General features: G+C 34.1%; 1 protein-coding gene across 1 annotated transcript; it reads left to right on the top strand.

Annotated features, from left to right (window-relative positions):
• Window positions 1-241: 241 nt before the first annotated feature.
• On the top strand, window positions 242-8624 carry LOC110903740 (ethylene-responsive transcription factor WRI1). Its single transcript, XM_022149524.1, has 7 exons — window positions 242-502; window positions 1132-1214; window positions 1487-1495; window positions 2071-2159; window positions 2332-2456; window positions 3290-3366; window positions 7872-8624. The coding sequence occupies exons 1-7, from the start codon at window positions 309-311 to the stop codon at window positions 8468-8470; spliced, it is 1176 nt and encodes a 391-aa protein (XP_022005216.1). The 5' UTR covers window positions 242-308; the 3' UTR covers window positions 8471-8624.
• Window positions 8625-12288: the final 3664 nt, after the last annotated feature.

Genomic DNA, 12288 nt, shown 5'->3' with positions numbered 1-12288 from the left:
CTAATTTATTAATAAATTAAAAAGAAGATATATAAAAACATCATTACATCTAATTTAAATAATATTTGTGTACAATTTTCCAAAAATGAGTCCCAATCAATTTCTTTCCCTAAAATCTTTGTGATTAAATTTTCTTGTTTTTTGGTAAGCAACTTTGTAATTTGTAGAGTGATTCTAGCCAAACCCACCTAGCTAGCTAAACCCATATATATCTACCACCTCTCACACCCAACTTCTTAAATTCCTCCAAACCCCCCCTTCTCTCTCTCTCTAAAAACACAAAAACCCACACAATCTAGAGAGAGAAAATGAAAAGAAGAAGGTTGTCACCAACTTCATCCTCTTCATGCTCCTCTTCATCTTCATGCATTAATGATCACCAGATTCCTAAATCCAAAAGACCCTGCAGCAGACCCCACAACAAAAACACCACTCAAATTTCAAATCAAAATCAAAATGCTGAAACTACACGCAGGAGCTCTATTTACAGGGGTGTCACAAGGTACATTAATTGCAAATTTCGTCAAAAAAGATTCAAACTTTATTGATTTTCTTCAAAAAGATTCAAACTTTATTGAAATTAAGTTGAAATTGAACACCCCTGTTGTTCCAATTTGATGAAATTTGGTAAAAAAATGTGATCTTTTTTGTGTTTCTTGAATTTGGGTGAAAAACAGGGGAGGTGATTTGAGGTTACATGCATTGGAGTGTTCATGAAATTTCTTGTGTAAAGTTGCTGAAATGGAATCAATTTGATTAATTTAGTTCAAAGATACAAACTTTATTCAATCTTTCAACTTTTTCAAGATCAATTTCTGCAATTTTTTAAAATTAAACTCAGGACTGTTGAAAAACAGAGGATTACAGATTCTGGATTACATGCATGAAATTGATCAGTTGATCATGTAATTTTTTAGGGGCAAAAGGTGAAAAGGGTTCTAAACTAATTGAATTTTTAATATCCAAACTTCCAATAGTATAATTTCTGCAAATTTCTTAAATTAAACTCTGATCACTGAAGAACAGAGGGTACAGATTCTGTGTTGCATGCATGAATTAATCTTAATTTTTTATTATTAATTTACAGCTGCATGCAATGAAATTAAATGAATTTATGCTGATCTTTAACAGGCATAGATGGACTGGAAGATTTGAAGCACATCTGTGGGACAAGGGTACATGGAACAGCATCCAAAACAAGAAAGGAAAACAAAGTGAATACCATCTTTTTCTGTGTTTTTTTTAATTAATTAATTTTAATTAATTTATGTATTTTATTTAAATCATATAATTGTATATTATATATTATATAATATAATTATATTATATGACATAGATCTACAGTGTTAATTTACTGATAGTTTTAGTTGATTTGTTAATCTTTTAAATTAATTATTTAATTTTAGTTCTGACTCTGTTTTTTTGGTTGTTCTGGTTTGGTGTGATCCCCTGTTCCTGATTGCCACTATGGATTCTGATTTTATAGTTTATTTGGGTAAGTATTCTCTCTTTTATTTGCCTTTTTCCATTACTTTTTTCACATACTTTAATAATTTAAATGGGCTACTCACCTTTCAACTAGAGTTTAAGATTTATCAATAATTATTTGTCAATTAAAAAAATATTATAAATGTCATTGTGAGGTCCAAAATCTTTTGATTTATGATTGATACTATTTTATAAAGATAACTACACACATTCAACTTTTTTAATGTATATGCACAACAAATTTAGAAAAGAGGACAAAAATGTAGCAAGTAAAGTTTGTTGTGCACACAACAGTTTTCATTATTATTTTTTTCATGTAGATATCATCTCTCTTAAAAAAGTTATATCGGTCTGGCGTCAAAATATCATCAATCGCGTCTCTTTTTGTTCTGACTATAAGACGCTTGACGCTATTAAAATATTTGACAAGTAGTTAAGCTGATTTTATCGAACTATATGTCAGATTAAACGTTTTACTTTTTGCTAGAGTGTATTTGAGCTAATACAATCGAACAAGTGTCGGGTTTTGGCCTTTTGGGGACAATGTAGTTAACAGAACATCTTAATGTCGTTTTCATGTAGGGGCGTATGATAGCGAAGAGGCTGCTGCTCGCACGTATGATCTTGCTGCCCTTAAATACTGGGGACCCGACACAACACTTAATTTTGAGGTATCTACAAAAGAATATTTCATATTTGACACCATTTTCTCATCAGTCTCTTATGAACATTATGCATTCCATCATATTTAGACGGAAAAAATGTACAAATTTTTTGTTTTAAAGAAGGTGAAAGTATTTTTTTTTGCTTTGTCTATATGTATCGTTTTTGTATGTATCGCAGATAGATACATATAAAAAGGATATCGAAGAAATGGAAAAGCTGTCCAAGGATGAATATTTAGCCTCGTTAAGGCGAAGGAGCAGTGGATTTTCGAGAGGTGTTTCAAAGTACAGAGGAGTAGCAAGGTAACGAGTCGTTTTTTTTTTTTTTTTTTGAATTATTAAGATGGGTTTTCAGTACAGCTTGGACTTACTAGATTAAAATTATAAAGATAGTTGACATTTAAAAAAAAGATGTGAAGAGGACATGCTGAAAGAGCTGTGGAAGATCATGTTTTTTGTGTGTTGCATGTGAATATGTTGTTGCAAACATGTGTTTTTATATGTGAAGTTGATTTTACATATGCATCTTATAACACTTTTGCATTACGTATAACCGAAAACTTTGACTTTATTTGACCAAGTTAGTTATAAAAAGGAACCAAAATATGGGTTGTTGGTTATACCTTAAGCCAAACACTTGGCAGGTAAAATGTGTGTAATAGATAATGGATTAACTAAACTATTCCATTAACTTTTTTTGATAATGACTTGAATTGTTGTAATGTAGACTTTTTTTTTTGCTCTTAGAGTTGGTTGTTTTGGACTTCTAGGTCACTAGGCAATAACTTTTCCAAATAATCACTACACATGTCCAACAAAAGTTATGCTTTGTCTACAGTGGCGGATTCAGAAAATTTTTCCAAAGGGTTCCTCTTGGTAGATTCTTACTAATTCTCACTATTTTTTCCTAAATCATCCAAGGTTTCCACTACTTTTTTCCAAACTGAGGGGGGTCCTAGGAACCCAGGAACCCCCTGGATCCGCCACTGTTTGTCTGATCCCATTTCCCGTTTGTTAGCAGGGTAACTGGTGGGATCTAGTGAGTTTTTTGATAACGGATTCTCACGCTTACTAAAAATGTGAAAAAGTCCTGTATGTTAATATGACTATTAATGTACAATGTTTGTTTTCTATAGGCACCATCATAACGGAAGATGGGAAGCACGAATTGGCCGAGTTCTTGGAAACAAATACCTATACTTGGGAACTTACGGTACGCACCTATTCTCACTCTTTGATATATTTTGCGCATATGCATGTTTTTGCCTCATCCGTCGAGTAGGATACTAACCCCGCTTAAACAATCAACCACCCATTGTGTGACCCGTTCTGCTTAAATTTCGATGGTCAACAACAGTCCAAGCGTGGTTGACGCGATAAACCACAGGACTCAATAATATTTAATCCATAATAGGTGGGGCTAGAAACTTAAAAAACATTGTTATGTTAAAAAAGAACTAGAGTTGGAATGCAACTATTGGTTAGTTTATGCTATTAGATATTTTGAACGTGTGATTTACGTCAACATCTAAGGATTATTTTTAAGAACACAAACGTGTACTTTGAATATGCATATTTTCTAAATTTGTGTGCTCAACTACCCAAATCAAAACTTAAAGCACATTTGCCCAATTTCTTGGCAAAATAGATTAAAATAACCACTTAAATTTTGTTAATTCCTTTCATTTCTTTATAATTTAACAAGTTTTGTAGATAATAAACTTAGGGTATAAAGACACAATGGATCGCAAAATATACCACAATGTCGAGTAAAATATAACACAATGCCGAAAAATATAACACAATGTCGAAGTAAAACGACACAGTGAGTCATAAAAAATACATAATGACGCAAATATAAAAAAGAAACAATGACGTAAACAAAAAGTCTAAAATCTACAAGCTAAACATCTTTTTTTTTTTTTTTGAACGGCTAATTGCATATCATTCCATCACCAAACAGTTTTGTACAATGATTAAGACAAGCAAGATACTAGAAACAAAAAACATTATACAAAACTGATATATTTCGCCCCGTTTACACCCCTGTACGGAAGTTACTCATTTATATTGAAAGATATCCAGTTTCTCCATTCCATGTTGTGTCTTTTGCCCCTGTTCTTGACCCATGTAAAGGAGACTAGTTGTAAATCGCCAAAGATTTTTTCGATTCTTGCTCTTTCACCTGAAAAAATTAAGGCATTTCTCGCTCTCCATATCTCCCAGCATGTCGCAACGATTATAGTCTGGAGTACTTTAGTCTTGAACTTTGAGAGATTTAAAATTAGATGGGAATTCAACAGCTCGTTTATATTACCGAACCGACCAACAGGGATCTTGCACCAGTTGCATACTTTCTGCCACACCAGCGTCGCCACACAGCAATTAAGTAGCACATGATCAGCATCTTCCTCGAACATATTACACATCTTGCAGGTAACCGAGCCGCTGATGATGTGCCGTTTCTGCAAATTTATCTGAAACAAGCTAAACATCTAAAACCAAAAACATAAAATCTCACATCGTAGAGTTCGATGAGACAGTTTCAGTGTCGTTTGAATTAGGTCAATCAGAGTACATTTGATACCTTTGTTACGACTTTTTATTTTTATGAATCTTTGATTCTAACCCAATAAACTCAATACTTTCATCATTCCTTTGACTCAAGTGACTCAAAAGTTGACCAAAGATAGTGACCAAATTTAAAACAATTTATGTATGCGTGTGAGATAGTGGGCGTGTGTGAGAGAGAGAGTGTGTGTTAATCCTCAAAGGATGTGAGTAATTATGACGTGGCACATGCTAACTTGATTTTATTTCTTTTGATGATTGTGTTTTCTCACTTTTCTTAACCTGGTTAAAAAATAAAATACATAATACTTCCATTGGTATACTTAAGGGGGTGTTTGGTGTTGCGTTTTCAAAACTACGTTTTGAAAAAATATGTAGGTACATGCTTCTCCAAAACTGCGTTTTGGAGGCAGATAATCACTTTTTCATCCAAACATTTTTTTAGATTGTTTATGTTTTACAAACGCAATAATCAAATAATCACTTTAAAACGTAATCCCAAACACCCTCTTAATGATATGCATGCAACTTGTATCTAGCTCTCAACTTGACATGAAACTAACATGGGTTTGGGATTACTTTAAACATTTTCTGTTTAGATTTACCACTGTTGTTTACTTTTTTTTTTTTTCGGAATGGCGAAACTTCTATTAAAAAAATAGAAACCGGGCCAGTAAGAAACTGGAACCCTGAAAGTTATACAATTACATCACGAATATTAAAGTCAGACCATCACCATTGTTACAGTTATATATTTTTTTAATTGGTATTGTGTGTTAACTATATAAATTGTTTTTTAATCTTATATCAAAACTTTAAACCGTTAACATTACACAGTTACATCTCTAATGTTAAAACTACACCACCTGTCCCAGTTAACAACATAAAACTTAGATCTGTTTATAAGCCAAAGAAACGAGTCTTTCTTAATGCTCTCCACAGTTCTCCGTCTCGAGACAGAGTTATTGTTGGAAACCTTTTCATTCCTCGCAACCACAATCTCCAAAACGTAACCAACTTTTTGATCCTGTAAAATTTTGAATTCACAAGCACAGGCCACCACACTACTCTGTCTATAAAGCATGTATAGCATAAACATAACTTTCGTGTCGATCTCGTATTCGAGAACGAGATCGACCCGAGGTTCCGGGTAACAATTAAAAGCACCATGATCAAAACATAGGCTAATAAGATATTGACTTTGCATTTTAGGGGGATTCTAATTAGCCGTACAAAACAGACTTTTCATACTAATCACATAGATCCAATCTCACACAAAATAAACAATTACCATGAAAAGGCGTGCAATCTTTTTATATCTTTTGTCCGAACAATTAGTCTATGACAATATGTTGTATAATATCTTTTTATTTACTTAGGGATCTAATATTTTGTAAAATTATATTTAAGTTTAATATTATATTTAAGATCTGGTAAAAGATATTCTCTGATAAGCTTATAGTATAAACTTGTTACCACTTTGTTTATTAGTAAGCATCATGTGATTCCTTTTTTTATTTGACACATTTGATTATGTATATAACTTTAATCAACTAATTAACCAATTTACCAAAGGGCCCATTGGCGAACCATGGGAGGCAACCGCCCGCATTGAAATTATTTTTGGTGTTATTTATACGCTAAAATCTCAGTCGCCTCCCGTAAAAGTTTGGTTAAACCCCCCGATCGGCCCCCATGAAAAAAATTCCTGGCCCGTCATTGAAAGGGCCTTTGACCTAGCGGTACCTTTGTGTTGGATAATGTTCTTTTTCTTTTCAAGTGGTGAGAGTTCGATTAGTATGGTCGACAAATAGGTGTACCTTAGAAGTAGAATTACAGACTGAGTTATAATTAAAAAAAGGAAAAAAAGCAATTAACAAGTTTAAGGTTTACTAGTGGGTGATTCTATTTACACTCAATTTTTTTCTATTTACACCTGAAATTAATAAATTCAAATTTGTGTTTTTCTTTTTTAACTTCCGATATATAATGTTTTATTAAAAACGAATACGGTTTTGTGATGTGCTTATTTTTATCTACGTTTTGATATAAATTTTATAAAAAAACAGAATATAAAATTTTATAACGACTTATAAAACGTTATATTTGATACGGCTCCGTTTTTATAAAATTTATATCAAAACGTAGATAAAAATAAGCACACCACAAAATCATATTCGTTTTTTTATAAAAACTATATGTCGAAAGTTATAAAAGAAAAGCACAAATTTGAATTTATTAATGTCACATCACTTTGTGCAATTAGCAAAAAGTTTTGTGTAAACAGTAGGAACCTTTAGACCGGTGGGTGTGGGCGTTTTGGCCCTTTAACGTCGGGTGCTACACCCCGGGTTGGCGTTGCCCACTTGGCGTGGAGATTCTGCCTGGCAGGGGCGGGGGGTTGGGTGACATAGCGGGTTGTGGTTGGATGGTTCAATGTAGGTTTTTTGTTAATTTTCTTTGTAGTTTTTAAAAAATTCCACATGGCTGGCCATGCCCAGCTAAGCGACGCCCCACCACACCCCTAGTTTTGAGTATTAGCTTGTGGATCCGACTCTCGCTACGTGTCGAGCAATGCCCCCAACCCAAGCCCCTCCACACCCATAGTCTTACTAGAGTAGTGAAAATATAAAAGGAAGAATAAAAGTAACTTTAAAGCCATTATTCCAGTATATACTAGTACAGCCACATGACCCCTCGTTTTCCCAAGAAAATACTAAGAAAATGGTAATAAACAATTAGTTGCTCTTATTATCATTTTATGTACTTGTTTGTTTTCTAATCATGGTATTTATTTTTAGTTATATTAAATTTGGAAAAGCTGTTGCTAATTGCTTTACTAGCATAGTAATTTATAGACCCTCCATTAGACAAGTACCTTTAATTTTATTTTTAAATGATATGATGTTATAAATTTGAAAAAAAAAACTATTTTAGCATGACATATGATGCAGTATTGTGTAAATTATATGATACTGTATAATCTTACAATGCAAGTGTGGTTTTAAAGCACAATGGCCTCTTTGAGAAAAACAAGACAAGGTGCTTAAACTTTTTTTTTTTTTACAAATGACAATGTTCATAAAAAGGCATGATGATGAGTTAATTTGTTATTACAAATGAACTGATTAATGCACTCTTTTCAAGGCACTCAAGAAGAAGCGGCTGCAGCATACGACTTAGCAGCCATCGAATATCGAGGCGCGAAAGCAGTGACCAATTTTGATATCAGCATCTACGCCGATCGATTGAAAAACTTGCCACAAACCCAAACTACACCCGAGTCAACCGAAGTTGTAGCTTCACCAAAACACGAGCAAAATGAAGAGGTTCTTCACGACATAAACTCTCAACAACAACAAGAACAGCAGCAGCAGCAACCACAACAACAACAACAACAACAAGAGGTCGCGTTAGGAGAAAAAGAAGAGCTCATGCCCGGGATTCATAACCTTGATTTCCCGCAAACAGTTGAGGAAGAACACCCATGGAGCTTGTGTTTGGATTCAAGTTATAATCTCCTTCCAGTTCCACACTTTTCGTTTGATAAATCAGGCGATCAGCTACTTGACTTATTTGACGATACGGGCTTTGAGGATAATATTGACTTCATGTTTGAAGGGCTGATCTCTTGTGAAAACGAAGTGGAGAAGGTACACGCGTGTATTAATTCTCCTTCGTCTTCATCGTCATTGTCATCGTCCTCTAGAACGAACTCGCTTTCTTGTCCGGTTTCACATTATTGAGTAGGCGGCTCGGTCCTTTGATTAGAAATCGTTTTGAGTTTTTGTTTCGGTTTTTCTTTACGTCTGTTGTGCGTTTTCTCTAGTGGAATATCATTTAATAGTTTGGGCTTTTGTTGTTAATTTTATTTCATAAGTATGATGTTGTGGGCTCTAATCCGTTTCCCTAATCTCGGTTTATATATCTTTAGCATTTTGTTTGGGTTTGGGCTTTATTGAACTTGGATTGATACTCATCTTTGGGCTACTAACAAACAAACCTCTAAGTAATATTTTAAAAAAGTAGCCCAAAAGAGTTCAAACAACTTATGCTTCTAGCCCAAATAGTAAACCACAAGTCCACAACTTCGTCTTACACTTAATAACTTACAATTTCACTGTGAAATTGTTCAAATAAAAGACAACACTAGTGCTCCATTTTTTTAACAAATCTACATAGACTTGTGACTAACATACAAAAAGGAGATTCTGTTTTGATTATATATTCCAACAATTTCATGTTCTCTCTGTTTGACTTTCTCCCATCTCTAACATCCTTTCCCTTAAGTGATTCAACAAATACTACCATATGAGGTTCTTGTTCAACAAACAATCTTATAAAGTAGTGTAATTCAAAAACTCATGCCTCGTATGTCGTTAAAAAAAACTTATTTAAATTCGGCATGTTGAGGCGAACTGGCTCAGTTTATAAATGAGTCTAGCTCAAGCCAAAATGAGTTTGAATGTTGACTCACTTGTTTGGTTTGCTTAATGTTTATTAGTTATAAACCAACTAGTTACTTTCCGTCCGCGCGTTGCGGCGGAACCCAATGACTACAAAAGGCGTGTCAGCAACGGCAAACAGATACCGAATATCAAATCATAAATAAAAAGACGTGGTAAGGATAGTCACTCCGTCATAAAAAAAACGATTTTAAATAACCTAATATATAATAATAGGACCCACGCGTCCTCCACGTTGGAAATTTGGTTGTTTTCAGTTCAGTTATTACGGTACTAACACGTTAAAATATGGATGAGCTCGGTACCGATAACGAAGTACCGATCCGGAAAATCATCGAAATTAGGTACCGGCACCGAAAATGCTCGGTACAATACGGTATGGTATTTGAAGGTAAAAATCAATAAATACAGGTATGGTGCTAGACCGGTGTCGAACCGAAAGTAACGATTCTGAAAACGCCAAAAGGTGGGTATCAAATTGGTACCGAAAATGATTTGGTATAGTAAATTTGGTACCGATACGATACCGGTTCGTTTACAGGATTTGATACGATTTGCTCATCAATATTCTAAATATCCAAGTTAATTTTACATGCTACAATTCATTCATTACAGAAAAAGACAAAAAGAAAACAAAATAAGTTGTTGTGTATATAAAACCTCATTCAAACGAAATACAGTTTACTTACTGAGTGTATGAAAAGTAATCTAAACGGTGCAATTACTTGCATTGCTGCGTTGCTACAGGATTTGATGAGTTTGGTACCAACTGGTACCGAAAATACCGTTACCGAAATCCTCAAAAGTGGGTACCGGTACCGAATATACCTAGCATGGTACGGTTCAGTACCGGTCGGTATTGGTACGACACCGGTATTTGAGGGTAAAAACCGGTGAATACCTGTGCAGAACCGGTACCGAAAATACACCGATTTGATAAATTTGAGACCGATATCTATACCTAATACCATCCTAATTTTAATTTAAAAAATAAATAATCAATCACTGTTCATTGTATTTTTTTTTATCATATAGTAATAATAATTTTTATCATATAGTAATTCCACATATTAATAAAGCCCACATAATCATAAAGCCCACATAATATGTCCATAAGCAAACTAGAGACCCCAAGTGTTCGACTTTTACTTCAATATCAGTTTTAGTTTACGAGTTGGCTCGTCAAAGAAAGGAACTAAATCGAGTTTTTTACAAGCCAAATTTGAACTCAAATTTCAACTCGTTAAACTTCCAGACCCAAGTTGAAATTTGCTTGGACCGGCTTGCTCGTCAAACAACCCTATTCTAAAACAAGTTTCACACGCTCGTATATGTTCATACGAACGAAAGTACGTTTTTTCTTTTCTATAACTAAACTACACATTTTTTTGTTCATTACTGGGTTGAGCTCTTACCACTTAGAAAGAGAGTTTTATCCAACACTATGGCATTACATTTTTAAGGCTCAAAATCATTGCATTAGCAATTAGCCTTTCAATCTTTCGGTTTCTATTTCGTGTTATGGTTAATCAACACCTTGACATGAGAGGCCTAAGTTGATTGAAATGGGTGTCATAAGCGGCAACATACATATACATCTGGAACTTCCCTTCTAAGACCATATATAATGGGCGTTATAGGGGTGTGAAAGGGCTTATAATTCCCTCAACACCGCCCCCTAGGCGTTAGACCATCTGTAATGGTTGATGCCACATATAGGGTCTTTTCCGTCACATCAGCATCATAACGCCCCTTTAAAATGTGTAATGTTTAACGCCCTTGATGCCCTATTCAATTATTACTTTCCAATTCTTTCACCTCATTTGACATTATAATAGAAATGCCCCTGTAACGCCCCAGGTGGTGGTGCTGGAGGCGTTATCAAGCCTCTTCACCGCCCCTATAATTGAAGAGTGAAGGGGTTTTTTAGTATAAGACCATGCGTAATGAGCATTATATGGACGTGAAAGGATTTGATAACGCCCTCAACACTGCCCTATTAGGCATTATAGGGCCATGAAGAGGGATGAACATTTCTAGAATAATGCCAAAAGAGAAGAAAAAAAAAGGAAAGTAATGAACGAAATGAGCATTAAGGGGTATTAATTGTTACACATTTTCTAAGGGGCGTTATAATGTTGATGTGTCGAAAAATGTCCCTTATAGGGCATTAACCATTACTCATGGTCTAACGCAAAACGAGGAGGTAAAATGGAAAGGGCATTAAGGGGCGTTAACCATTACACATTTTTTGAATGAGCATTATGATGCTGATGTGATGGAAAATACCTCTTAGGGGAAATTAACAATTACAGATGATCTAATTGACTTATTTAGTCATGGTAAAACAATTACATTTCAACCCCTCCACTATAATTATTTTATATAACTGATTCAAAACTCATTTTTTCTGTAGTTTTAATTTATTAAATAAACATGTTTGGATAAATAAAAGTTATTCCGTTAATAAGTTACCATCATTAAATCAATTTCCTATATTAATTAACATTAACATTTAACTATAGGGACTTGTAAATTCATTATAATGATAACAAAATATGAATGTTACAAACCTAGCCTCTTAATATAGGGTTTTGTCTCCGAAATCTATACATTGCGTGAAAAGTTTAGGACCCAAGTGCATTCAGGACCCTTTCGGGGTTTCCAGTGTATTTCACTTTATCTATGGTCTTGTTACGAAGCTTCTTAGTCTTCTTGTCAAAGATTTCAACGGGCACTTAAACTTATCATGGATTTTAATATCCAAGATAGACACATAAGTGGATTTAGCTAAACGGGTTCGTAGATGAGATATGTAAACTCTTCAGGAAATTGCAAATGATATGCAACTTTGCCAACTTGTGCAATGATCTTGAACGATCTAATATAACGTGGGCTCAATTTACCTCGTTTAAGAAATTGAATCACACCTTTCCACAGGGAGGCTTTCAAAAGTACATAGTCCTCAACTTTGAACTCTCTAGATCTATGTCTTTTATCAAAATAAGATTTTTGTCAATCTTGGGTTGCATTGCCGGGGAAATTCCATTAGTTTTATATCTATTACTGAAATATTATTTTCTATTTAGATTGTTGTT

This window comes from Helianthus annuus, chromosome 14 (assembly GCF_002127325.2).
Source record: "Helianthus annuus cultivar XRQ/B chromosome 14, HanXRQr2.0-SUNRISE, whole genome shotgun sequence".
Taxonomy (NCBI): domain Eukaryota; kingdom Viridiplantae; phylum Streptophyta; class Magnoliopsida; order Asterales; family Asteraceae; genus Helianthus; species Helianthus annuus.
Note: the sequence above shows the minus strand (reverse complement) of the source record. Positions and strands in the feature narration are given on the sequence as shown.

What these genes read in the sequence shown, in the direction of transcription:
- LOC110903740 (XM_022149524.1), top strand. Translation starts at nt 309, where the DNA reads ATGAAAAGAAGAAGGTTGTCACCAACTTCATCCTCTTCATGCTCCTCT. An exon ending in AAGTACAGAGGAGTAGCAAG is followed by an intron (nt 2,457 to 3,289) that starts GTAACGAGTCGT and finishes TGTTTTCTATAG; the next exon opens with GCACCATCATAACGGAAGAT. An exon ending in CCTATACTTGGGAACTTACG is followed by an intron (nt 3,367 to 7,871) that starts GTACGCACCTAT and finishes ACTCTTTTCAAG; the next exon opens with GCACTCAAGAAGAAGCGGCT.